The following is a 27,869-nucleotide window of genomic DNA, read 5'->3' as shown; positions in this document are numbered from 1 at the left end:
GAAAACACACCCATAACTTAGAACATCTTCAGGTGCAAAGCAAAGTCGAGAACTGTTCCTGGCCATCTAGTGGCAGTTTGTTAACTTTGGAAGACGGAAGTACTTGCTTATGAGCAATGGAAAAACCAGCTAACAACGCGTATCAGACTTCCTGTACGGACATCTTCGACTTCAACAAGATGTCGAAAGTGAGAAAAGTGTTGGAAGATGCGAAGGAACATAATGTCACCGAAATCGATTTGGTTGACAAAGGCATTGCTTCGTTTGAGGACATGCCAGGATTGTGTGAGTATTTTAGTTTGGAAATACGATGCGAGTCACAACCAGGAGAAAATGGGTCAATTACCAAATTTGGAGTGTACACATGGGAATGTTGGCGGTGCTACATATAATTAATATTAGGCCTAATCTATAAGAACGAATTAAAGAGGGCGGCGAAGACAGGTTGATTAATAAGTAAGTTAGTTGTTAGTAACGAAAGCTACGACAAAATTGAAAATTCCATTAATTTAATTAGGTTGAATGCGCACAGATATAAAAAGTTATAATGAAACAACTATCCAACTTCCATTTCAAAGTGTCTTTGGAAGTCTTATATTTACACTTTCACATGGTCACTAGCAATATGAAAGAAGTTGAAAGTCAAAAAGAAATAAAAAAAGTATTCGGTTTAATGACAAAAATAACATCATTTTTAAAAGTAAACAAGCGATCTTAAGTTTAGTAAGCTATGCTTGATTTAGTATTGACTAAATGCTAGTTCATTGTATTAAATAAAGAAACATTTGCCTTAGTTAAAATGTATGTTTTACAGAAATATATCTAATAGTCACTGAAAATCTAAAGTACAAATTAAAATATAATATTTTCACTAAATGATGGATTACAGTGTAATTTTTGGATGTAGTACATTGATACAAAGTTACAACTTGCAAGGGTTTTTTATTAAAATGTTATTTTTTTTACTTTTGATCAAACCACGCATGTAGAGTTATTCTGATAAAAGTTGGATATATCCTGTTATGCTAATAACTACGTGTAAGTTTAATGAATAAAACAAGTCATAAAGACATTATTGAATGTGAAGCTTAACAAGTGGTTTTGAGTACCATTGAAATTAAAAAGAAACATGCACTGTTAATTTTCTCACACTAAAATTAAGCAGATAAGTTGTTTTCATTGATTTTGAAAGTATTATAACATAGTTTTAAAAACTATAAAAAAATGTATTACTTGTGAGTTATAGAATAATAGTGTTTTAATTACAAAAGAGGGTAAATTATTTAAAAAGATATAAAAACACTATTACCTCCTGTTTCTTTCTGTCAGACAATTCCTATTAAGTATCAGGTGACTTACAATAATATTGATGTAGCAAGTGAATGTTGACACTTTCTCAGCAGTCATACCAATCTGTTTTTCTTCAGTTTATTCTTTTTTTTTAAATAATCAGTCATAAATAGGTTTGTTTTGTTAACTATGAAGATCTTAAAACCAGTTTTTAAAAACATAAAACACCATGGTTAAAAGAGACTTATCTCGGTGGAATGATAAAAGAATCAGATAAGTAATCTAAGCAGTATATTGTGGCTAGCAATAGTGCTGATGGGATTCTGGATATTATCTACAGATGCACTGATTACAAGATGAGGGATATTGTTTTACTCTATAAATCACTTGCAAGGCCTCATTTAAAGTACTGTTTGGGACTCCCTGAAGAAGGACATTGGATTGTTAAAGAAGGTTCATAGAATAGCTATAAGGATAATATCCAGGATAGTAGGATTGTCCTTTGAAAAGAAACTAAAATCTGGGGTCAGAGGGTATTTGATTGAGGTGCTCAAGGTTATTAAGGGTATATATAATATAGCCTCATTAATTTTTTTTTATATGTTTAGCTGTGAAAACCATAGGACAAGGGGTCATAAAGTTGAGTTTTGGCAGTGTAGGAGTCATCTGCTAATTAGACAGTATTACTTTTCAAATTACATGAGTAGTGAGGGATGGTTATAGTTGGGAGCCAGAAGGGACATCCTCAATGAGTTAGTTAATAAGGTGCTTTTTGTCCTTTAAATATTTTATGAATTACTTGTTTGTCAAGAAAGCTGTGGTGTAGGCCTAGTTATTTTTTAATCAGTGATGTCGAGAAACCCACTTGTTGAGAAATTTATATGCAAAAACGGCTCGTTTGGGTTGAGAAAATATTTTACATAGAAGAGCGAACAACGTTTCAACCTTCTTCGGTCATCGTCAGGTTCACAAAGAAAGAGGTAACTGACCGGAAGCTGACCACATGTTTGAAAGGGGTTGTGTAACTGAGTGTCGGAATGTAGAGGGCGGTATTAGATGTTTGAATATATAATTTTATTTATTTTGTTATATTAATATAGGTATAAAGGCGTTCCTTTATATTGGTTTAATTTGGGTTTAAGTTGTTGTATAAGTAAGGCTTCTTTAATTTTGCGTTTGTTTATGTTTGTTTCTTTTAGTATTTGAATGTTTTCTATGGTTATGTTGTGTTTATTTGACTTGCAGTGTTCGAAAACGTGTGAAGGTGACTTTTTATGTTCTTTGAATCAGGTTTCCATTTTTCTACTTGTTTCTCCAATATAGAAGTCGTGGCAGTTATCACATTGTATTTTATAAATAATGTTTGTGTGATGTTTGTCAGTGTAGTTTTTACATAGTATAGACCTCAGTTTTGTGCCTGGTTTTGAATAAATTTGGTATAAATATGGCATTCCAGTTAATACCAAATTTATTCAAACTGTAGCCCAGAAACAGGCAGTGGATTCTTTGATTAGCTGCAGCTTTCCTTGTTTATCAGCTCAGAATTACTAATTAGTAATGGGAAATAACCATTGCATATCTTTGGGGAAATGTTTGACATAATGCACTCGTGTCAGAATTTTGTCGTATCGTATCAGACTTATCAGTTATTTATTGTAAATAATGCTCACCTTCTTATTAGGTTATATCAATTGTAAATGATTGTTTAAGTTTGTGGTATGTAGAATCATTGTATGTGACAAGAGTAGACTGTTTCATAAGATTTTTCAGCTATTAATGAAGTAATAATTCTGGGTGATTTTAAGTTTTGTCATACAGATTGGGAAATGATAGAGTCAAACTACGAGGTAGAAAGGTTTTTGGGAATTGTTTAGGTCAGCTTTCTTAACCAATTAGTCAAGGAACATACTAAGTACAATGTTATTTGAGAGTTGTTAACTTTAAATACAGAAATGATCAAGAGGATAAAACCTGTTAAACATCTGGGTGCAAGTGATCATTGCTGTATTAGGTTATATGTTTTGCTGCATATGTAGATGAGGAATAATCTTATTTTGGTTACAGATTTCCAAAAAGCAAATTTTGAAGGGATGTGATAAAGAATTTTGTTGTGAATTGGACACATGAGTTGCTTGGAGATGCTAATCACATGTGGAAAAGTTTTTAAATATTCAAAGGAAACATGTACCTTTTTATAGAAAGAAAATATTAGCTGCAAGTTAAAAGAACATATTGAATTGCAAAGAGTGTGAGGCAAAGAAGGGTATCACAAGTTTCAGACATTTAAATTGATTGTTGTGTCAGAAGATTATACAATATCCAGAAAGTTGGTGAAACAGGAAATTAAGACATCAAAAAGGATGTCTGAAAATGTAAAAATTACCAATAAGGATTTATTTAATTACATTCAGGGTAAATGAAGTGTTAGAATGGAGATAAGACTCTTGAAGGGTTATAAAGGAAGACTTGTGTTTTAAGGATTGAAATCCCCAGGTTATTGAATTTAATATTTTCTTCAGTTTTACTAATAAAGATGTAAGCAGTATTCCTCATCTTGAACAGTTGGTAAGTGAAAAAGAGATCACACAAAATTATGTGAACTGGTTATGAAGAAGGGTAGTTTAAAAAATAAGGTTCCTGAACTAGATATTTCCCCAAGGGTTTTGAAAGAGAGTGAAGATTGTATATGTGAGCCACTTACAACTATTTTTTTGTTAGTCCTTGAGTACCAGAGGATTGGAAGTTAGCCAATGTAACTCCTAATTTCTATAGCAGTTATCAAACTTGTCCACTAATTATTGACCCATTAGTCTTGCATCAGTTGTGGGAAAAAGCTTGGAAAGTCTGTGAAAAAGATACTTTGCAAATTCATTTAACAAAGTTTAGAATTTTATTGGATAGTAGAATGATTTTGCTGAGGGAAAATCTTGCCTTACAAAATTTGTTGACATTTTTTGAAAAAGTTACTGCTTATGTAGATGATGATACAGGTGTAGATTTGGTATGTCTGGACAAGGTACCACATAAAAGGCTTGTAAAAATAATTTTCTCTAGATGTGAGAAGGAAAAGGAAGCAAATTGTATAGAAGAAAATGGAAGGTTGTTACAAGTGGAATTCAGTCAACCAGGCTGGTTTAATCTCGTAAGTGGTGTACCTCGGAGCTTATTCTTATGACCTATGATCTCTCTGATTTATGCCAGTGACACAGATGAAGGAATAATCAATAATTTGCTTATGATATCAAGGTCTTGGGTGTTGTTAGCTGTGGAAAGGATGCTGCTGATTTACAAAAGGATTTGGATCATTTATTGAGTTGGGCAAATGGGTTTTAATCAGATTAAATGCAAGATAATGCCTGTGGGTTATAATAATTTGGATGGTTATAACCTTAAAAGTGTCATGAAAGAAAGGGATTTTGCTGTAATAGTTGAACAGTGTCTAATGCCATCCGTGCAGTGTATTGTTGCTAATGGTATGACAAAAATGATTTTAGATTGTGTCTACAGAAATATTGAATACAAGAGGTTGTGATTTCATTGTAGATGTCACTGATTAGACAACATTTGAAATTTTGTGTTCAATTCTGGGCTTCTTACCTTAGAAAAGACATTGAATTTTTCACAATGTAATTGGAGATTGGTTACTGGAATTGTGCCTCGGATGGAGGTGTGGTCATATGAAAGGAAGTTAATCTCTCAGATTGTTTTCTCTTGAACAAGAGTTAAGGGGGATCTGACTGAGGTGTTTAAAGGGGAATTTTCACCAAATTTAATAATTGCCATAGAAACTGTACTTTGGTGAGGTATAATTCCTGTATGGTTGCCATATTTTTAAGCACTTTAGTTTTTGAGTAAAAAATGAAACAAAATATGCAGGTCCTCGAACACAAGTTCCTCTTGGTCGTTCGGCTGTTTTCGTGACGTTTTACAACTATGACGTAATAGTTGCCAAACACTCTTCGTTGCTCTCCAACCAATTTGATCCTTTCAGTTCTATTGTTTTATGTAAATCTATCTACACCTTGCACAAACATACGGACTGTCATATAAATTATACATACATGGTAAATATTGAATTAACTATTCAGACTGCTAGATCTAGTTTGATTTTATGGAGAGAATTATGATGTATAATTGAAATTCATTTTGTTACGAGTCATAAATACCACAATGATTGTGGAAGGGCCGAGTATTAGTTACCATAGTCGGCAAAGTATAAACAAATAAAACCCAGTCTGTGATACCAATAACTTATAAACACCAGACAGGTTTCGAGATTCTTAAAATTGCACGTGAAATAATACAGACCATATTTGTTGTCATGACTTAGGCTTACCATTCTTCCAGTGGAGGTATGATCGACTCGCAACCAGCCTGGACGGTATCAGTATCACTCACAGTTTCGCTACTCTCACTCGTGGAACTGCCCTCATCAGTAGAACTTGTCAGATCTGTGTCAAAAGTAACTGTTCTAGGTTCATTCAGAGTAGGTTTGAATTGATATGGCGCTACTCGACGCTGTTCAGAACACAAAGTCAAAACAGACTCCGCCTCTGTTTCTCCATATGCACTGGCCATATTTATTTACATTCAACGTGCTGGTGTTGGCAGTTTGTTTGGCAACTATTACATCGCAGTACGTTTCCTAGCGGCAAACGTAAAAACTAAAACTTTCGGATTGCCACTCAGAAAGGGCACTTTCTGCAACAAGTTCTATGTTTCATTTATTAGCACATATTTTTTATACAAAATGTGAACCTGCAAAATTAATCAGTATGAGTAGTTCTTTTGACAGCAAAGTTTTCTTTTTTCTGTAAAATTCACCTTTAAGATTGTAAAGGGAATTTATAGTGTTGACACACTATCTTTATCATATTTAACGGTGATAATAGTAGGACTAGGGAATACAAGTATAACTAACTTGGCAGGGAAGGAGTCATCATTAGCTAAGACAGTTTTTTTTTCTTGCAGGGTGGCTGGCCTTTGGAATGGGTTGCCTTTAAACATTTGTAGAGGCAGTAAATTTAAAATGAGTTGAAGGTAAAGCTTGATAATTGTATGAATGATAAAGGCTGGCTTTTCTGTTATCTAATTCAATTTAGTTTAGTGTGTGGAAGAGCTGAAATGGGCCAATAGGTCCCATGTTGTCTTGGAATGTTAAGTGACTTTAAGTTAAAATTTGTGGTATGTAGAAGCATTGGACATAACAAGCAAGACTGGTTGAATTTGTTATTACTCAAAAAATGTATGAACATAATTTAAAATAAGAGTATGTCTTATGTAGTTTTCTTAACTTGCATCAAATTACTTCTATATAGTTTTAAAGCAGAGGCCTAAAAATATAGTTTAGTTGTGGTTTCTTTTTTGTTTTCTTTTATCTAATTAGAAGCATTCAAATCCATTCTTTTCACCACTCTCAGTTGTCAGTAAGTTAATAAAGTGTTTTGTAAAAAAGTTAGTAATTTAATGCATAAAGAAGTTACTTACCTTTTCGAGACATTACTTCCTAAGCAAGCTAGCTTAACATGCAATTTAAATCTTTAAATATTCACAGTAGATGCCCAGTTTACATCACATTTTTAATTATGTACTTAATAAAAACATATGTGTGTGACTGAGAAAGTCACAATCCCTCTTTCAGATCTTAGTTTATTTTCACTAAACAATTTTAATTAAAATTTTTGGTGCTCACAAGACCGATAATTTAAGTGGAAATTATGAAGTGAAACAAAACAAATTATGAAAATGTGAAACAGCAAGTGTGAATAAAAGTCACCATGAAATAAATTTGATTTTAAATATTATTTGAATGAAAACTGTGAAAGAAGTACTTTAATCTTAACACAACTGAAAACTATATTTGTGAGGAGGGGGGGATAACAAATTAGGCCCATAAACATTAATGAAAGTTAAATAATAATAAAGTTCTAAAATGTAATCATACATCCACAATGAAGAAATGTAGAAATTACTAGGAGATAGTAATTCAAGCAAAATATGAGTAAAGTAATGTATTGGAAGGTAATGACTTCAGATGATTAATATAGTATTATTTTGTTCTTGTTTTATCAAAAATAATGTATATAGTGCAGGAAATAACTGGCCATTGAGGAAATACTGTTACAAGCATGTTTATATTACCATTCTTCTAACATGTACAAAACTAGTAGTGATATTCCTTATTATAGTAAATGAATTGGATTACAATAAATACAAATGGGAAAAATCTTTTAAAAATCTGTTCTTTGTCATCTAATTATTAGTGAGGACAAGTTATTGATAATACTAGGGACTTGTTTTTATACGAGAAAGAGCTGCACTTTGTAGTATAACATGTTTATGAAATTAGATTATTAAACAAAAGATATCTTGGACATGATTATACTGTTTTTATTTAGTTGTAAGAGCCTGTATACAAAACAAGAAATTAGGTTTTTTATATTTTAAGAATACTACAATAACTTCTGGAGTTGTAGTATAGTATTACCATAGTAACAACGTTTTGTATAACACATCGGAGATTAGTAGCTATATTAAAATCATTTTGTATGAGACATCAGAGATTAGTTAGTGGTTGTAGTGAAAACGTTTCGTATGATACATCAGAGATTAGTAGATGTATCATCTTGAGTGAAACCAATAAATACAAAAAAAAAAAAAAAAAAAAGATGCAATACTTTTTGTGCATTGAAATATTGACCTCTTGTTAAATATGAAAAATCTTTAAAGAGAAAAATAGTTTTATATTTATGGAACTCTATAATCAGTCTTGTTTTAATATTTGCTATAAGAAAACGCCTTCACTTCATTTTAATATTAACCGGTAAGAACCAGATTGATAAGTGTGTTTTTCTCTTCTTTTTGAAACATTTGTTTTATTGCCTAGGATCTTCTATTTAAATGTTTTTAAACTGAACAACATATTAGTGTTTCTGCGTAGCTTCTCACATAGTTTATCATTTATTAACACTTTTATTTTCAACTTCTGTTTTCTTTCGAATTATGATTTTGTTGGCAATACATTGAAAAATGTTTTAAAAAATTAATCTTTTGTGGAATATGAAGTTACTAATGATGTTTAGTCATTTTACAGCAAAATTTGTATTACTCACTAACTTAACGTTACAGATGTTGCTGGATCTTTAGAGATCGTCGTGAGGTTCTGAACTTTATATTATATAGTTTATGTTTCATGAAGCCTTGTTGGTTCAATTCATTATGAATCGCTGCTTCTTTAACAAATTAAAAAAAACAAACTTTCCTGATGAGCTTAGGACTTGCATGTGTCAAGTTACAAGTACTGTTAATTATGCATCAGTTTGTAGTTTGTTTCTCGAAAGTGGGTTGCCAGAATCTCTCAACTTCCTACAAAATATCAAAATAGACATCACTTTTGATTATCAAATTTGTTACTTTTGTCAATATTGTCTTCTAGTACCTATTTATCAATACAACAATTCTAAAATAACGCAGTGCTGCTGTTACATTTGAGAGCTGCTGTGTACGTTAGTTTTGTGTAGTTACAAGATACACCTGTATTAAGAGTGAATTTTATTAATGAATTTTCTTATTGTTTCTGGGTTTACCCTTATATCTGATGTTTGTGTACTTTACAATAATTTCACTTGTGTTTTAATAGTTATAATTGTTTATTGGAAACATTTTTTTAAATAATTTTTATATTTAGTTATTGTACATTAATTTTGTCTTAACTTGTATGTTTTAAATATACGTTGACCCATATAAACTGCTGATACATTTAAATGAACTGTGGACAGCCTATTTTAACACACACCTGTACATGTTTAGTTACAGAATAACATAATTACATTATGTTGTGTGGTTGATTAGTGTTTAAACATGTATCCAGACATTAATTTATAAGAAGTTCATGGATTGTTATATTAATCAAAAACTTTTCTGAACAGATTTTGTATGAAACGGGAATGTGAAAAATATCTGTAATCAAAATATACTATAGACTGTATTAGAATTTCATGTCGGTCAAATGGTAAATGTATTCATTGTAACTGCAAGCTCTTCAAACAAAGATTAAATCTGGACTTTCTTTTTTCACATTTTGTTTTGCCTTCCTAGTACCAAATTGACTACAACAGAGCACAAGTTAAATATGGCATAGGAAGTAGCTTTTTACATTTTGTATTTGCAGGGTTAAAACATTTCTCATTTTACTCCAGTGAAACCCTTCACAGGAAGATTCAGAGTTTGTGATACCAAACTGTTCCAACAAGTTTAATATTCCTCCTGTAAAATAAATAACTTTTAAGTTCCTATATTATAGGTGAAGGGTAATTCTGAGAGATTTTGAGGTTGTTTATAATTTAAGATTGTAGCTCCCAAATCTAGTTGTTTTTAATTGGTAGAATTCTTCATCCTTTTAACAACTTGTTTGTCTTACATGTTGCACTCTGATTGGTTAAAATAATGTGTTTTTTGAAATGTTTCTTCTGTATAGATTTATAAAATGTTTCAATTAATGATTTGTGGTCGTTGTGTGTGTGTGTGTGTGTTAGGAGGAATGTTTATAAATTTCTGAACTTTTTGTTTGTAATTCTGTAGGGTCAATGTACAACGTGACAAGACTAACACTGAGCCACAACAAGATCAAAAGTAAGTACAGTTTTTACAATGTTTTGATCAGATCTGATGGGGAAACACTATGGTAAATGACATGCAATCAATTTTTGACAACTTTTAACCTCATTAATACAGGACCAACCTCTCTGAGTCTATTCGTATATGTTAAGACAGTATAACTTTAACTTCTAAACTGCACAGAGTTTGGATTTATTTAATCTTTATGAGAATGTTGTGATAGAGTATTTTATGACCCAGCAGGTCAGTGGTAAGTCTGAGGACTTGTAGCACTAAAATTACTTTTTGATACTTATGGTGGACACACAGGTATACCCAACTATATGGCTTTGACCCACTATTTTATGAATTCTGTATTATGTAAAACAAATTTAATAACCAAAGTATTTTTAACTTTTTCACACCACAGGGATTTAACAAAGATTTGGGAAATAGGGACTTCCAAACTAAATTAAGTAAAAAATAATATAATAATATTTTGATTTTAGCAAACATTAAGATGCATATGGGAAAACTTTACATTTTTGTTAAATTATGTTTACTTAAATTTAAAGTAATTACATTTAAAAAATTATTTTTGTAATTTGCCTTTTAAATTCTTTTATCAATCTGACATGAACAATTCTCTACAATTTTGAATTTTAAGGATGTCTTTATAAACTTGCAAAGGAGGACAGTTTCAATCATTTAACAAATTTGTTATTAAATACATCTCTAAGAAAATAAGTGTAACTAAATTAGTCTTAAGTTTAATGAATAAATGTTTTTGAATTAGGAAAGAAAGAAACAAGTTAAATAATGGAATTGCAATCAATGCGAAGTACATTTTTAAATGGAAGATTATTTGTTTTGAATTTTTCTACTAAGACTTCTACTTTCAAGAGTACAAGCTTCAAGCAGTTTCTTCTGTTTGTTTTGAATTTTGTGCAAAACTACACAAGGACTATCTGCACTAGCCATCTCTAATCTAGCAGTGTAAGACTAGAGGGAAGGCAACTAATCATCACCACTCACTGTCAACTCGTGGACTACTCTTTTACCAATGAATAGTGGGATTGAGCATCATGTTATAATGCCCAACGGCTAAAAGGGCAAGCATGTTTGGAATGACAAAGATTAGAACTTTCGACCCTTAGATTATGGGTTATGTACCATAACTACTTGGCCATGCTGGGCCTAAAGTGGAAGATGTGGAACATAGAAAATTATAAATATGTAGTTAACCTGTAGTTGTTTGCAAGTCAGTGCAAATGAATAATTTGTCTAAAACACTAAGGAACATTCTATGATGCAAGTTTTTGCAGCTGCAATGTTTGAAGTGTTGTAGGTGTGAACATTTCTGCAAACACTACAATCAAGCATTTTCAGTAAGTGTCCACTTTAAGTTGGGTATGTTAGAAAGTGCTCAAACTTAGATGAATATTTGTTTTGTTTTAATTAGCGAACAAGGTCTGAATATAAAATATTCAGTTCTATCCAATGTAAAGACTTCACTGAGTTTAGTTTGTTTAGTGGGTGTATAAAGTTATGTATTCCTTTTTAAGGAAACATTTGAACTTTAGCCATTTTGTTTGTAAGGATGTCACATGTGATGAATTAACATTTTCAAATGCTTGCATTATGAAAGATATATATATATATAAAATGTCATCTATTGTAGATTGATTTTAGTTATAGAACAAAAAAGATAAATTAATGAAGTTTTTTCCAAAATTATCAATGTTAATTTGGAGCTATTTATTAACTACATGAAGATGGATCTTTTACCTAATTTATCACAAATAATGTCATATTTATCAGGGACCATCAGGAATGTTTTTCATACATACCATAATTTCTGTTTGAATAACATTGCTTCTGATGTATTTCAGGTGTTCCTCCAAGCATAGCTAACCTCGTCAACTTGGAAGTCCTCACGTTGTTCAACAATCACATAGAGGTAAGGTATACGTAATGTAACCAATCATAAATGAGAAATTCTTATGTTACACTAATGAATAAAAAAAACGTATTTTTTATTTTTAACACGTCAGCTCCCACCATGACCCACTGGTGAGTCGCGATAGTCTTCCAGTAAGACCCACATGACCCATTGTTGAGTTGTGCTCTACTTTCTTTTTAAAGAGCCACTTATTGGCTGGGAGTAGGACATTGGGATGACATTTATTTTCTAAAACCACCTATGTTTTCTTTAGTGGGAAAAATAGGCTTGGGAGCCAATGTGTTAAAAAACAACGTTAAGGACTGAAAAGGGGAAGTTTGAGCATATTAAATGTTTAAGTTTAAAATGTAAAGCCACTTATATAAGTTTTAACTTTTAACATTTTCCTTTGTAACAAGGTTTTTAAGTCTTTCCACATTCATTCGGTTATGATATATAAAAAATAGTACTAACCTATCCATTTCCCACCTCAGTTTTCTTTAATTTTACTTGGTTTAAAGTGTTACAAACAGTAGTAAAGTTAACAAGGTAATTGGAATTTATATACTAAATATCTCATTGGTGCTCAGTATAGCTCAGATATCTTTCTTTAACACCCTGTTTTGAGAAACTGTTATCTTACATTCTTTTTTTAATATTTCAGAAGGTTAAAAGTTGAATTGAAATAAATATCTCAAACCTTTTGTTATTTTAATACTAGTTTATAAATATAGATTGTATTTGGCTACATCATAATTAAAATTCTAAGTTATGTGCCTTTTGTTTGATATTTGTTTAGAAAAGTTTTGCTTATCTTGACTTTCTGTACGTTATTATAAAAGGATGGCTTCTGATAATTATCTTTCAGGAATTGCCCACTTCAATTTCATCTCTTCCAAAATTAAAAATTCTTAATTTGGGGTAAGTTTATTATTCTAATGTTTATTATGTTTATATGTGAACAATTTGCCGTTTTTTTGTTAACCTTGTTAGATTGTTATGTTCAATTTAAAAACAAAACGGTTCAGGAAAAGAATTTAATATGATTTTCTCTTTTAAAGTCAGGATGTATTGTACAAATAGAACCTCACTTCTGAAATACATTATTAGAGTAAATATTTATCAGATGAGGTATCTTAAATGACTCGATTGTATATATGATGTACATACGAACTTTGTTATATTTGTTAATATATGTACAGTCTTTTGATACATATTACCTAATCCCTCCTGGGAGAGGTATCTTCACTAACAAACAAACAAAAAAACCTCTGAAGCTCAAACACATGTAAAAATAGATAAATAAATAAATATATATATATATATGTGTGTGTGTGTATGTTATTTTTGTGGTTATAACAGTGGCTGACATGACAGAACATGGATATACTGGTCCTTTGTCAACTTCCCATTGCCAAGAGCAAAAACAAAACTACAATTTATAGCTGTGGGTGCATTATAAAGGTGACAGTTAAATCCACCTGTTTGGTCGGATAAGAACTGCTGTCAGCTTCTTGTCTTCCCTTTGGGCTGTTAGTTCAAAATGAGGGATGAACTTGATTAATCAGTATAACAGAATTCTTATGGACATTGTTTTAACACAGTAGACAATATATTATGATAATTAAAATTCAAATACTTAAATTGTGCATAAAAGTTGAATAAAACATTGTTTAATATCAGCTCATTTTGAAGAATTGTAAATGTTTTTTTCACCTGTACCATACTATTGTTTTTAGCTTTATCAGTTACTTTGAAGGGAACACACCACATTCCCTTAGTGCAGGTAAAACAATGTCCTTGAACATTGTGTTATTATAAATGATCTTCCAAGAGTTCTGATGGTCAAGACAATGCAGATACCTTCTTGCATTGGAATGAAAAAGTTTTAAGTTACTACTGAAAGATATTGATTCAGTCTATAAACTCAAACACTTTGAATTCTTAATAGTGGTCTAAACACACACTAAAGGTGAACATGTGGATAGACTCTGTTAATTAGTGTTTAATTTCTTCTTCAAAGTTTGTGGGTGTGAGCCTGTGTATGGTAGAGATAGTTAATTGTAGCTTTAGAATCTGTGATGTGGATAGGGTTAGCCTTGAATGGTTTTATTCATGTAGAATCTACAAGGTTGCTTGAGCTGGAGTTAAGCTTTAAAATAGATTTTAATGTGATTAATTTTCAGTGTAAAAGTTCAAAGAAGCTGGTGATTGTGTGTATGAAATACAAGACAGTTCATAAGGTTTTGTTCAAAGTAAAGTAGAACAACTCGTATCAGTGTCTGTGTGTGTTGGATGCAGTTATATCAAAAATTAGTAGAGCACAGCATTGTTTGTGTTCCCAAGTGAACTTAATGTTAACATATCTATTGTTCATAAATTGTATTACAGATGTTTAAAATCATTCTCACAGAAGAAATCAAGGCCAGAATGTAGTTGTCCTTAGCAAAAATAAATTTTGAAAGTTTCATTACATTTCTTTAAACCAGAGATCAAACCCTAAACTTTGTGGGCCATTTGATGTGAGAAGTTTGTTTAGCAGATATTTTGTTGTTCAACGTTGACACCAAAACAGAGCAATATTTCTGTACTTCTTGATTTTAGGGTTACAGAGTTAATGTTGTTTTTGTTTGTTTAATTCCATATCTTTAGCCATAATTTCCACATGGTTGTATGTAAGAGTTACCACACCAAGTTTTTATAACTAAGAAGCTATTCACCGGAATTACTTTCTATGTTCTCTGCTTTTTTCTGCTATATTTTTCTTTAGTTATTCTAGAACTTTTATTGAATATTTTATTAGAATTTGGTTTCTATGTTTTGATTAGTGTTGATCTTTTTGCAGATTAGCCTTCTTTCCTCTATAAACATCTTATCTGTCTAATCATTTCACATATTTCTGTCCTGAATGTTTTAATATCTGGGTAAAGCCTCTTCATTCTAATAACAATTTTATTTATTTATTTTTTACCTTTGTTAATAAAGAAAGAACTGTACTGGCCTTACACTGTTTCAGTAAATATTCTTATGTTGCTAAGAGCAATGTTTCCCAACTAATGGTCTATTACAATGACCTTGCTCATCTGTAGAATATTGTGTAAACAAACAGACAGAGTATTCATATGCAAATTGTAATGGTCCTTGACCATTAAGAAAGGCAGTGAGCCAATCCCTGTAATTGAAAAACCCTGGTTTAAAGCATTACCAAGGACACATCTCCTGAAAAAACAAAACAAATTTCAAATGATACATTGAAACTTTTGTGTTTTTAAAAATACAAATAATTGATTAATCTTTGTTTTATTTATAGTAAGTAAACAAGTTTTTATTTGAGATATTAATATCACAAAAATAAAACAAATTTTTCTCTTTTTTTTTGCTTATATCCAGCTACTTATTTTTAAAATTATTTGAATACAAAGTTCACCAATACTGAGAGGGAAAAAAATGTAATAGAAAATCTAACTGTAAAGTATTTTAACATAGTGTATTGACAGTGATGGTTACAAGCAATAAAAGTTCTCCTTTTATGAGGATAAATAGTTTGATGTATCAAATTAGTTTATTTACAAATAATTTATTATTTCCAACTCATGCCTAGCATGGCCAGGTGGTTAAGGCACTCGACTCATAATTTGAGGATTATAGGCTTGAATCCCTATCACACCCAACATGCTCGCCCTTTCAGCCATGGGGGAATTATAATGTTTTAATCAATCCCACTATTCATTGGTAAAAGGGTAGCCCAAGAATTGGCAGTGAATGGTGATGACTAGCTGCATGATCAGAGAGTCTTGCACTACTAAGTTAGGGAAGGCTAGCACAGATAGCCCTCATGTAGCTTTGAAGGAAATTCAAAACAAACAATTTCCAACTTAATTGTTTCCAAAAATGAAATTATTTTTCACATTAAGATGAGGACTAGTAATGTTTTTTCTTGTAGCAAAATAAATTTATTTATAAATAAATAAATAATAACTTCAAATACTAAAACCATTCTATGTAAGAAGGAACTTTCAATATAACGGAAAATCTTCATCAGTATACAGAAATTCTTTGTCATCATGCACATCCCAACTAGTACTTTCAAGAGATGTTTTATTGAGTTTTGGAAAACAAATCCTAGTGTTGCTTTACTCTGTAATACTACATCTAAATAGAAAGAGATTGTTTGACTTAATATCTTCCAAATTTTGGTCTTTGTCAATATTAAAGCATGCTGATTAAAGTTTATTTTTGCTCTTTTAAAAGTTAACATGCATATCGAAATACATTGCTGTAGGTAAATGTATTAATCTTTAGTAAAATAAAATGTACTTGGAACATTCTTGATGGTGTTTAGAAGTACAAAACAGAAGTAAACTTATCGGATCAGATTTTGTGGGTAAAAACAGTAGATCGGAATGTTACTTTTTTTTTTAAACAGATAAAGGATGAGCATTGTTTTAGTAGTGTTTAACACAAGTTACTACTAAGTGCAAAATAGAGGTTAAAATACAGCTCTACAGTTTCAGACAGCTCGGTCCTAGTTGCATCACTCTTCTAATTTTTGTGGTAAAATATTACTAAGAGGAGAAAATGTCTAATTAAACTAGATTTTAGCAATAATGAAGAAAGCTTTAAGTTAAACGATGCTAAACCATAATTCATTAAACATTAAAAAGCTGTAGAGAAGTGTGGTGTTTGTTTTTTGAAATTAAGTTTATATGTATTTTTAATTTGTTTCATTGTAGGATGAACAGGCTGAACTCTCTTCCTAGAGGGTTTGGTGCTTTTCCCCAACTTGAGGTGCTTGATTTAACCTATAATAATTTAAATGAAAAAACACTGCCTGGTAACTTCTTTATGCTAGGTAGGTTTAAGTTTTTGATCAAGTGTAGCTGTGTGAAAGCAATACTGTTTTTGTGTCCCATCACATTGTGCATAGAGATAATCAGATTTATGTTACACTAAAAGAAATTTAATTTATTTTGATAGTAAATGTTACTGAAATAGATAGAGATTGCTGAACATTTTCACATTAACTAGAGCATACCAAATTGTGACTAATTTCGTTGTAAAATGCTAACATATTGAAGATTTTAACATATTCTTAGCTTTAACCAAAACATTACAGTGTGATAGTTGCAAGGTGATCAGAGGTAAAAACTCAGTAAGCTGTCTTTTTAATAAACTATTTTTATATTAACATTTGAGTCACTTTCAAACTAATTCATTTAACCTTCTAATGTATACATGATGACACCCAATTTACAATCCCCCCCCCGTGGGATATCAGTAAGTTTATAGACTTGCAACACTAAAATTCAAGGTTTGATTTGCTTCAGTGGACACAACATATAATTCAATGTAGCTTTGATCTGAAACAAACAAAAACCCAATTTGCATGTTTAGTCCTCATAATGTTAACGCTTGGTTATCTATTTAGGTCTGACCTAAAAACCTGAACGTGTTTAGTCCTCATAATGTTAACGTTTGGTTATCTATTTAGGTCTGACCTAAAAGCCCTGAACGTTAATAGATATGGGTATGGGGAAAGTTTCAACCTCTTAGCTTTTTAAAATAATTATTTAAAAAATTAAATTGTTCACTTTGGATTCAACTAAGTAATGACAAAGTTGTCTAAGTTTCTAATCCAATAAAATCTCGTTATTAATACGATTTATTTATTAACTAAAACTTTTTGTTTATGTAATGCCTTTTAAAAATACATTTCATATTAATAACATTTGCATTTGTTGGTTTCTGTTATGTTAAAGAATAAAAATTAAAACCAAGTTTTCTGTCCATTTTGAACTGATTTAGAAAATATTTTATGTATAAAATAATTTTAATTAATGTTTCTGGAAATAATTTAATTAAAACTTTTATTAATTTTGATTAGTGATAAAAAAAAAAACAACAAAAAAACCTGCAAAGTAATTTCACTAATTTTTACCATTTTAAGAAACCCTGAGAGCTCTATATTTTGGAGACAATGATTTTGAGAGAATTCCAGCAGAAATTGGTAACTTGAAGAATTTGCAAATAGTAAGTTGTTTTTTGGTTTTTTAAGTTAAAATAGACACAATGAAGTGTTGCAGATTGTAGTTATTTGAAGATATATTGTTAAGTGGAAGTTCTGCCTTTTGTTTAGTTTACTGATTTACCATTTCTCAGTTCTCCCATATCATCTATTCTTTTATTTTTCTAATTATTTTAGAATTTTGTAAATGGTTAGTAACAGGGACATCTTATAAAGTCCTAGAACGTTGATAGAACTCGCAAAATAATTGCATTCTGGACATAAACTAAACCTTTTATTTACAATACAAAATCTTGATTTATAAATAGATTTTGGTCATTCTTTCAGAACTTTAATGCTGAACTTATGAACTCTGACATGTCTTTATAACATTTTAACTTCAATGTAAACCTCTCACATTCTTGTGATTTCAAGATATCTCTCTCTCTCTCTGAAGTTGGTTTATTTGCTTTCTTCAATATGCAGACTTACTCTTAATTGCTGGTACTGCACAAATCTGTTAAAGTTGGACACACAATCGCTTTTCTTAATTTGGTACAGTTTTTGTTTATGCTGATATTTAATGAACGGTCACCTGCTAGTACAATGGTAAGTCTACAGATTTTACAATGCTAGAATCAGGGGTTCGATGACCACAGGTGGACTTGGCAGATGATGTGATGTGGCTTTGCTATGAGAAAATACACACACACACACACACACACACACACACACACACACACACACACACACACACACACACACACACACACTTAACAAGCATTTTACTTGCTTATAATGTAGTTCTTTTCATAAGTAGTGATATTGTAGTATTTACTTTACCAACAGTCTCAATAAAGCTAGTAAACAAATATATTTACTATCTACAGTTAATTTACGTTGCTATCCCTTTATTTGCACAGATGCAGAAGTACAGGGTGTTCGGAAAGTCACTGTGCAGTTTTGTAATCATATGTTATTCAGTCTATTTCAAACCAGCAACTGATAGCGGTGTTTAGAAACAAAATAAGAAGGATCCAAGCCTGTATTGATGCCAACAGAGGTCACTTTCAACATTGTTTATAATTGTCATTCATATTTACCTCCTGTATTCTATATTGAAGCATGTCTGTTAATAAATATAAAGTGCACAGTGACTTTCCAAACAACACCCTGTATAATGTATTTACATTCGTAAGTTACGACTTTTAAAGAAAAAATATTTAAATGGCTGTACCACAAAGTATTTTAAACTAAAAATTTCACCATCTTTATGTTCTGAATTTTCAATTTACTGGATAGATCACACACCTCTTCTTATGGTATTATATAAAAGTTTCTAATGTCAATTGTTTTATCTGGACCTTATTAAGCTGTTGTCATCACTTTACAGAGGTTTTACCATTTCTGATAACTTTGGTGCTTTTATTTTATATAAATATATCTACATATCATATATTTACAGTATGTAAAATATTGGTATTTGTTTTTCAGTTGTGTTTCAGAGAGAATGACTTGATTAGTCTACCAAAAGAAATTGGTCAGTTGACACGTCTCCGAGAACTACACATACAAGGAAATGGTCTCTCTCTCCTTCCTCCCGAGATGGGTAAAGTTACGGTTTCACTTGGTTCTTTTTATATATACAACAGAAAGTTTATGTATCTTAACTTTGCTTCTAAAGAAATTTCATTAGTTTGTGTATTTTCTCTAGTTAATGCAAAGTTTTTGTAATTTCTGAAATGTAAATGAAACTAAGAATACTGGTTAGTATTAAGTTATAAAATATCCTGAGTTTGCCATTTGTTGAAAGCCTATGGGAGCTGAGAGAATATGAAACATTAAGTCTATTTTTTACACTTAATGAAATACAAACACACTAACAATAGTGAGAAAATTGTTTGTACAATTGTCAAACTGATAACTACTGTTTATGTTCATATCTGATTTTCTTTGCTTGGATATTTGCCTCTTACGTTTATTTTTGGTTTTCAGAAACAACTGATGATGTAGAAAGTAACCGTTTTCAAATTAATAAGTTAGAACAAGCTGAAACCATCACCTTTCTGTAGTTAGTGTGATTCATTATCTGTAGGTAGTGTGTAAGTTGGTATGACTTGCAACTTGTCTGTAGTCAGTAGGTTGGAATGACTAATTGGTTTATTTACTCAGATGTGTTAATTTTAACAATAGGTTTAACTTGTATATCCAGAAACATGTTTTACTGTTAAGAAGAGCACTGTTTTCTTACTTTAACCCTCAAACAGTAAGAATAGTGTAGGTAGTAGTAATAGTTGATGATGGGTTCTGTTTAAGGGTTAATTAATTTTTTTCTACTGAGATGGTTGTGTGAGAATCTATTTACTAAAGACTATCAGTAGTGGCAAGCTAAAAACATAAAACTTCTATAATTAACCTTTTGTGTTAAATATGTTTATTATCCATTATGTTAAACTTTACAATAATCCTGTCACCACAGGATGACACAAGGTTTTAGTGTCTTAAATTCAAAATTAAACTACTTTTGTTTGTTATATCAATTCGTATAATGAATATATAATTGATATATAAATCCTGAATTTTCATTAATATCGCACACGTGACACATTTTTGTTAGGTATTTTCTTTTCTATTTGACACCCCCTCCAAAAACTATGTAAATTACTTACTATAAGGTCATCATTGCTCAGACAAACCATAACATTTATAGGCTTCAATTTTTATAGGTTACAGAGCTATGAAAGAGAAAATCAAACCCCCCTCCTGCCACACCAACCTCCACATCGTCTCTTTCAGGACTTGTTAATGGTTCTGTCGTACATTTAATTGAATATTACTTATAACCAATAGAAAGCTAAGGTTTTCATTGATAGTACCAGCTCTTACCCATAAAAACTAGCTTGGATGAATTTTAACAGCTTTTGTTGCACAGTTAGAAAACCAGGGAATTTTTGAGATTTAGTGGAAATTGTCTGCTTTTTACATGTTTATAAGTCTATATTCTTTGGTGCATTATTTAATTGAATAAAAATTATTTTGTACATTACTATTATTAATATAAAAAGTAGGGTTAGGTGTTAACAACAATCGACAGCATGGAAAAAGAAGATTGCGTAAGTATTTTATATTAGGTTAGTTAAGGTTAGATTAGGTAAAACTAATAATGATCGTGATGAGTTTCATGAGGTGTGCACATGAACAGCTTGTAGTAGCTTGTGGGTTTTATAATTCTAGCAAAATGTGAGCTGCATGTCCACAGAATGATTTAAAACATATAATAGCACAGGTAGTATTTAGACAGAAAGCAAATAAAATAAAATAATAGCATTTAATTATAAATAGGTGTATACTATTACCAGCTTAAAGCTACTTAGCTGAGTGTAGTTTCCTGTTATAATTTGAAGTCATTCTAGAAAGAAAAAGGATAATATATTTTGTGTGAGTGGTTAAAAGATTGGTCAAACTGACTAATCCTGTATAGAGATAGTGTAGAGAAAGTAACAGATAAAATAGTGTGACCAAAATCAAACATTTGAAATATATTTAACAGGTTTAAGGGATTACGCTAAAGAATTGTAAGATTTTTGATATGAGGAAAATTATTTTTAATCTTAACATAAAAATCACTTTGCACATGGACTATTTAAAACAAATAATAACTAAATTCATGAACAAATCTTTATTTTTGTTTATTAAAAATACTTTGCTAAAAAATATTTTTTTTGTATGTGAAAGACTTGTGTTAACTGAAAGGCTACCAAATTTCGTGAAGATATACACACTATCAAAATTTTAGAAGTGTTAAATCTATAAAGACTTTAAACAAGTACAAATAGGTTATGTAGTTGGTCAAATTGACCAAGGGATTTTTGAAAGAGTTAAACATAATAGCTGTATGTAATAATTATGTATTACGTTTAGGAATTTTTAATGTAGTCTTAAAATTTAAATGTTTCCATGTTTTCTTTCTTTTATTAACTAACCATCTAAAATGCCTCGACAGGAAACATTGACTTAATTAGTCAAAGATGTGTTGTCAGAATGGATAACAATGAGTGGCTTCCTCCAATAGCAGACCAACTAGCAATTGGTGTATCCCATGTGATAGAGTTTATCCGGACAGACACCTATAAATTGTAAGTGTAAAATTGTAAGAAAAATGGTTGCATACTATATACACATACATATGAAATATTAATTATTTCACAAACAATAATATTTCACCTATAAGACTACAGTAATGAGAAATTAAAAATAAAAGTGCAAAAGCAACTTGCTTCATTTGTTTTTATACTTACCACATGTAGGTTTAATCAGTTTTGGATTCTAAATTTTCTTCTAATGCAAGACAAGCTTTCCTTCCTCAGAGTAAGTCTGTTATTTCACACAAAACATAAGTAAATGAGAATCATAAACAACTTAGTGTTAAATAAATAAATAAAATAAAGAAATATGTATTAAACCATTTCTTTTCTTAACACTGAGTTATGTCTTCTTCACTCAGAAGTTACTATACTTATTAAATATGGTTTCAAAGCTAAAGTCTTCATTATAAGTCATCAGTAATTTTCATTTTAGTTATAGAACATGTTTTTTTGCATTGTCTTCTTATATGAATATACATATATGTACAGTGACATTGTTTATAATTGTAATTCATACTTACATTCTGTTAATAAACAAACATGCTGCTGTAGAAGGATTTTTTAAAACTAGTTTTTTAGAAGTTTGTAGGATATCTAAGTTTTTTACCTTCTATCTTTTCTCATTAATTCTTTTGTTTCTTTATTACAGATAAATACCTTTTGTTTTTTCACCTACTAAAGTTATGGGGAAGTGCATAATTACACAGTATATTAGTAGTTTTGGGAATTTTCTTGTTACGAGGGACATTTTAGAAATTGAAAAAAGCAGATCATCATTTGTATATTACATTAATAGTTCTTATAATGTATTACGTGTTCCAGTGCATTTTAAGATAAAATTATTTTTGCAATAATATTGAATTAATTTGAAAAAAAAATTATGTAATTATTGACATAAAAAATGAATCTATTTTTTCCTATATTTCATTTACGATCTATTCTAAAGTTTTGATTTTGAACTGTTTTAGGATCTCTTTAAAGTTAACTGATTACTTTGAGAAATAACTAAACAAACCTAAAACCTTACAGAAATTGACAGTAGTAGTTTTTGTATAATGAAGATCAAACTTTCCTAAATATGAATTTATATATTACACTTCATAATAAGGAAGGCTTTACTTATTTTGTTTCAGTTTGGACATTTACAATTATTCTTTCTGCATAGATACTTTACCAATGAGTTTTTAAGCTATAAAACACAATATATTAGATTAATGACATTTTTTAACAGATAAAGATCCAGAATAATGTGGAGAGACTTGTGTTGTTGACAGGACCATATTCCCACACAGATTATCTTAATGTTGAATGTGTGGATAAAGACTAGGGATAAACTGAACTGTTGACAGGACCATATTCCCACACTGGGTTATCTTAATGTTGATCGTGTGGATAAAGACTAGGGATAAACTGAACTGTTGACAGGACCATATTCCCACACTAGGTTATCTTAATGTTGATCGTGTGGATAAAGACTAGGGATAAACTGAACTGTTGACAGGACCATATTCCCACAATATGGTTATCTTAATGTTGATCGTGTGGATAAAGACTAGGGATAAACGGGACTGTTCACAGGACCATATTCCCACACTAGGTTATCTTAATGTTTATTGTGTGGATAAAGACTAGGGATAAACTGAACTGTTCACAGGACCATATTCCCACACAGATTATCTTAACGTTGATCGTGTGGATAAAGACTAGGGATAAACTGAACTCTTTTACACTTATAGTTAAATAAGAATATACCTGCATTGTTAATTGATTTGATTGTATATATGAACATCTTTTCTTTAAGTATCTACGATCGGAATGCACAACAAGGAAACTTAGCACCTCGGAAACCTAAAGACAAATTTAAGAAAATCAGCTGCAAGCGGGACCATAACTAATTATTGTGCAGATCGGTACTACATGTTGAAGACCATTTAACAAAGAAGAGTCACGACTCTAAATGGAATTATTTATTTAACGTGTTACGTGTGTTGTATCAATATGTTTTAAAATTTTCTACTGAAATGTTTCTGCTTTTAGAATATACGTTCACGTATTGAATAGGTCAAATTTATTTTTAATAAAGATAGTCTGTTTTTGAGGGAATAACAGAATAGCAAGACGCTAGGAGATGTTAAAGGTGATGAACTGCTAAGTGTTTCCAAAGTATACGTGACCTTCCAACAAAACTGACCGAAGTCTGGGAAAACATTTTAAAGCCTTGCTTCATTTAACAGTTTTTGTATAAAGTTCTGCAGTCACTGTTTTAAAATAATTTACTTTGTTATTTTTAGTATTCTAAATATGTTGTTTGCTGAAATTGTGACTATTGTTAATATCTGTTTAGGCATCACTTTATACTGTTACTGTTCAATGTTTGATGTTAAGCATGTCTTAAAATGCAACTGTTTCACTCATGCTTTTGTTTGTCAAGTGTGTTAATAACATTTTGAAGTAGTGATAGTTTTGAGAGAGGTGTGACATTAACAGTTACAGATTACTGGATTTTATCCAGTAACATCGATAACAAAATGTTTGTGTTTTAAAGAGAAAATATTTAACAGTATATATGTCGTGAAAGTTTTGTAGTTTCCTAATTTTAGATAAAACTAACTCGACTAAAATTTAATGTAGTACTTTATGAAATTACCTGGTTTTATTTCTTTTCATTGTTCTAAACTGTTCAGAAAGAAGACTTAAGATATTAAAAGTAAAAACAATACTCTGTTAGTTATTTTGGCTGACTATTTTTGATGAGTTACATCATCAGGGATGTTTATTCGTCAGGTGACATTTTATTCCATTTTACCAAAGGAAAAACTGAGTTTTTACCACAGGCATTGATAGGTGCATAAGATTTAGGGCTTAGGCCCATAGGTGCAGGAATTATTGGCATTTCAATAAGTTATGTTTTTTTTAAGACGGCAACTGGGGATTTGGAGCACTGTCAGATAGAATTAGGACAAAGGCCCCATTTGCTAGAGCCCAGTGATGCCTCTGGTTTTTACTCTTAGCACACAGTAGCACAACACACCTGAAAAGAAATTAAAACCCATGTAATTCAGTGAGCAGGCACCATGAATTTACCTGAAAGTATGTACCCATTTATTGTTGTGTACCTGTGAAACATTTTCATATCATATCCCTCTTTGTGTGTGTCTGTGTTTTATACTATTAAAAATAAATATATGCTCAAAAAATGTTGACTTTCTTTCTTGGTCTACAGTATTAATGTAGAACACGTGAAAGATGCGTGATTTCTCTCGTACTTTTCTCAGGGTTATATGTAGACTTCTCGTAATGTGTGTCATGCAAAATTCTGTTGTTCTTTTCTTTCTCTCTATGTCAGATTTTTCTATTTACATGCTTTAGGTAAGTTTTCTGTATTCTCACTATATTAACAATAGTTATATAATTTCCATATGTTTGTGTCTGGCATAGCTTAATATTGCTTTAACAATATTTGACAATTGCCTTTCCAGTTGTTTCTTAATGTAGTTTCTTTGAACTTTGTTAGATAAACACAATAATAAGTAAGCCACTAGAAATGAAACTATTGTGGTTTGTTTTTGTGACTTTTCCTTATTGGAAATTATTTTTGTCTAAATGATTCAGGTTTGAGTGAAGGCATTTTATTTCAAGTTTATGTGTACCTAAAACCTACTTTCTTCTTTACATGTTGTGTGGCATTTTTGCAGTTTGGGTCCCAAGAGATTTTTTTTTGTTATTTTTAGGAATAATCAGTTTATTTTAGGATTTTTTAACATTTGTTTGAAAGCTTTACAGTTTGACTTATCAATATTTTCTTGGAAATTAATTTCCTACAAACGGATAGTCTAGTTTAATGAAAATATGAATATTAGATGTATGCATTTCAGTCAAATGTATAAATTTCAACAAGAAAACTATTTAGAAAACAAGTTTTTCTAGAGATGTACTATGTGCAATGATGTGTTGAAGAATGTGGTGTGAGTTTTGTATTTGGAGTGCAAGTGTGTGTATTACATTACACAGAGCTTCTGTCTGTTATAATCTGTGAAATAAGGTTATACTCTCTTGCTTAGTATTGCATGCAGGGGTGAGTTGAGGTTTCACAAGGGGCTGGTGCTAAATTTTTATACAGCCCCAATGGCCACCATCTTAATCTACCCCTGGTTGCATGATACGAACCCTTATTTTAGGTTATTTTATGAATTTTCTGACATTGTATAAAGTTTTTATATATTTCATTTGGGGAAACAAAATTATGGCTCCTTATCGTATATAATTGTTTTCCATTCCCATGTTAATGTTTTATTTCATTTGTACATTATTCCATTCAACTTGCTCATGAAACTGTATTGATGGTATGATAACTTTAACAGTGTTGTTATCACTCTTAAATACTTCTTACAATTTCTCTCATTGCATCTATGAATTCTAGCATTGCTTTCACTCGCATCATTGTGTATTTTGTGATTGTTACATTGTAAGCAAAATGTTTCAATATGTAATTTGTGTTTTTAATATTTAGATATCTGATATTTTTTGTGAAGTTCCATTGCAAACAATCCTTTTAACCATTTCTTGGGTATTAAAAAACTTAACTTCAAAGAAAACGAGATATTAATCATTGTGTAGATTGAATTTGTTGTTCTTTAGGTCGAGTGAGGACTAAAGTTGATTGAGAAAAATGCACAGATGAAACTTTCTAATTCTCCAAATCTTAATTTTATCATTTGATTTAATGTTGCTAATGCAGATACTTTACAATTTTGTAGCTTTAATTATGTGAGTATAATTGATTTTGTATGACACTTGTATCCATCTGTATATACATATATATAACCATTCATTTAAGCCGAAAATTATATTTTGCTGTAACAATGTATACTTCAAATTGTGTGCCAAATGTTCATAGTAGTCAGAGGTGCCTTATATACTGTCTTAAGACAACCAATAACATGGAGCTGAAATATTAATTACATGGAGAACCATTATGAATTACAGTGGGAAAAGTAAAACATTACTTAGCAGAAATAATGCCATATCTAAAGTCAAACTAAAATCACAAAACTAAAACATTCAACACTTTTCAACTGACCATAGTTTTAATTTCTGCATGTTTCTGGTCAGTTGGAAGTTGAGTGATTTTAATTTTGTTTGTGAGATTTGTAGTTTGATTCAAAATATGTTATTTTGTATTTACAAAGTTTTTTGTTGTTTTATAAGTTTTAAGTTTTTGTAATTATTAAACACTTAGATTATGTGGTTGTCTGTTTGAAAGAAATTTCAACACTTGTTAAAACTGCATATTTCCCTCCACCCATAAAACTAAAGAAAAACTATTTTTACCAGTCATGACCTCTGGTTATTCTTATTTTAAAACAAGTTATATAATAATTATATTTGGGATAGAATTTAAAGGTGTTCAATGTAATAAACAGACTACCTGATAAATGGAGATGTATAGTTGCAATATGTGTAATTATATTTTGCTACACGTCTTTTTTTTTTTTTTTTAACACAAAAAAGATGCAACGAAAACTTTGAAAATTTTATAAACAGTATGGTTAAAAAGCACAAACCTTTTTTCTGGAACTATAAAGTCCAAATAAGAATTTTGTTTGCTTCTGTTAAATTACTGCAATTTGTATTTTGCTGTTATGTTAACTGTGAGATGATCTGTTTGTTTTGTATTGTATTTTGAAGGTAATGTATCATAAAGTTTACAAAAGTTTCTTAAGTAAGTTTTAACTAGTTCATCTTATTTCATTGTGAAGCTTGTGGTTACACATTACGTAACTGTGAATACTTGTTTCTTTATAATGTCTATTTTAAGTTACTTGCTTCATTACTGTGTAGCTTCTTGTTGTTTGATATAATAAATCAAAGTCTAATTCGTATTTTAGAAAAA

General features: G+C 30.5%; 1 protein-coding gene across 1 annotated transcript; it reads left to right on the top strand.

Moving 5' to 3' along the window:
• The first annotated feature begins 43 nt into the window (after positions 1–43).
• Positions 44–27,869, top strand: LOC143222364 (ras suppressor protein 1-like). Its single transcript, XM_076448803.1, has 9 exons — positions 44–285; positions 9,871–9,921; positions 11,778–11,845; positions 12,696–12,748; positions 16,561–16,679; positions 17,775–17,857; positions 19,326–19,440; positions 21,835–21,967; positions 23,778–27,869. Exons 1-9 carry the CDS (start codon positions 117–119, stop codon positions 23,869–23,871), a joined length of 885 nt encoding a protein of 294 aa, XP_076304918.1. The 5' UTR covers positions 44–116; the 3' UTR covers positions 23,872–27,869.

This window comes from Tachypleus tridentatus, chromosome 8 (genome assembly GCF_004210375.1).
Source record: "Tachypleus tridentatus isolate NWPU-2018 chromosome 8, ASM421037v1, whole genome shotgun sequence".
Lineage (NCBI taxonomy): Eukaryota > Metazoa > Arthropoda > Merostomata > Xiphosura > Limulidae > Tachypleus > Tachypleus tridentatus.
The sequence above is the reverse complement of the archived record's forward strand: the minus strand, read 5'-3'. Positions and strand labels throughout refer to the sequence as shown.

Coding starts and splice junctions, on each gene's coding strand:
- LOC143222364 (XM_076448803.1), top strand. CDS start 117: ATGGAAAAACCAGCTAACAACGCGTATCAGACTTCCTGTACGGACATC. Junction 17,858..19,325: donor ACTTGAAGAATTTGCAAATA/GTAAGTTGTTTT, acceptor TTTGTTTTTCAG/TTGTGTTTCAGAGAGAATGA. Junction 21,968..23,777: donor CGGACAGACACCTATAAATT/GTAAGTGTAAAA, acceptor CTTTTCTTTAAG/TATCTACGATCGGAATGCAC.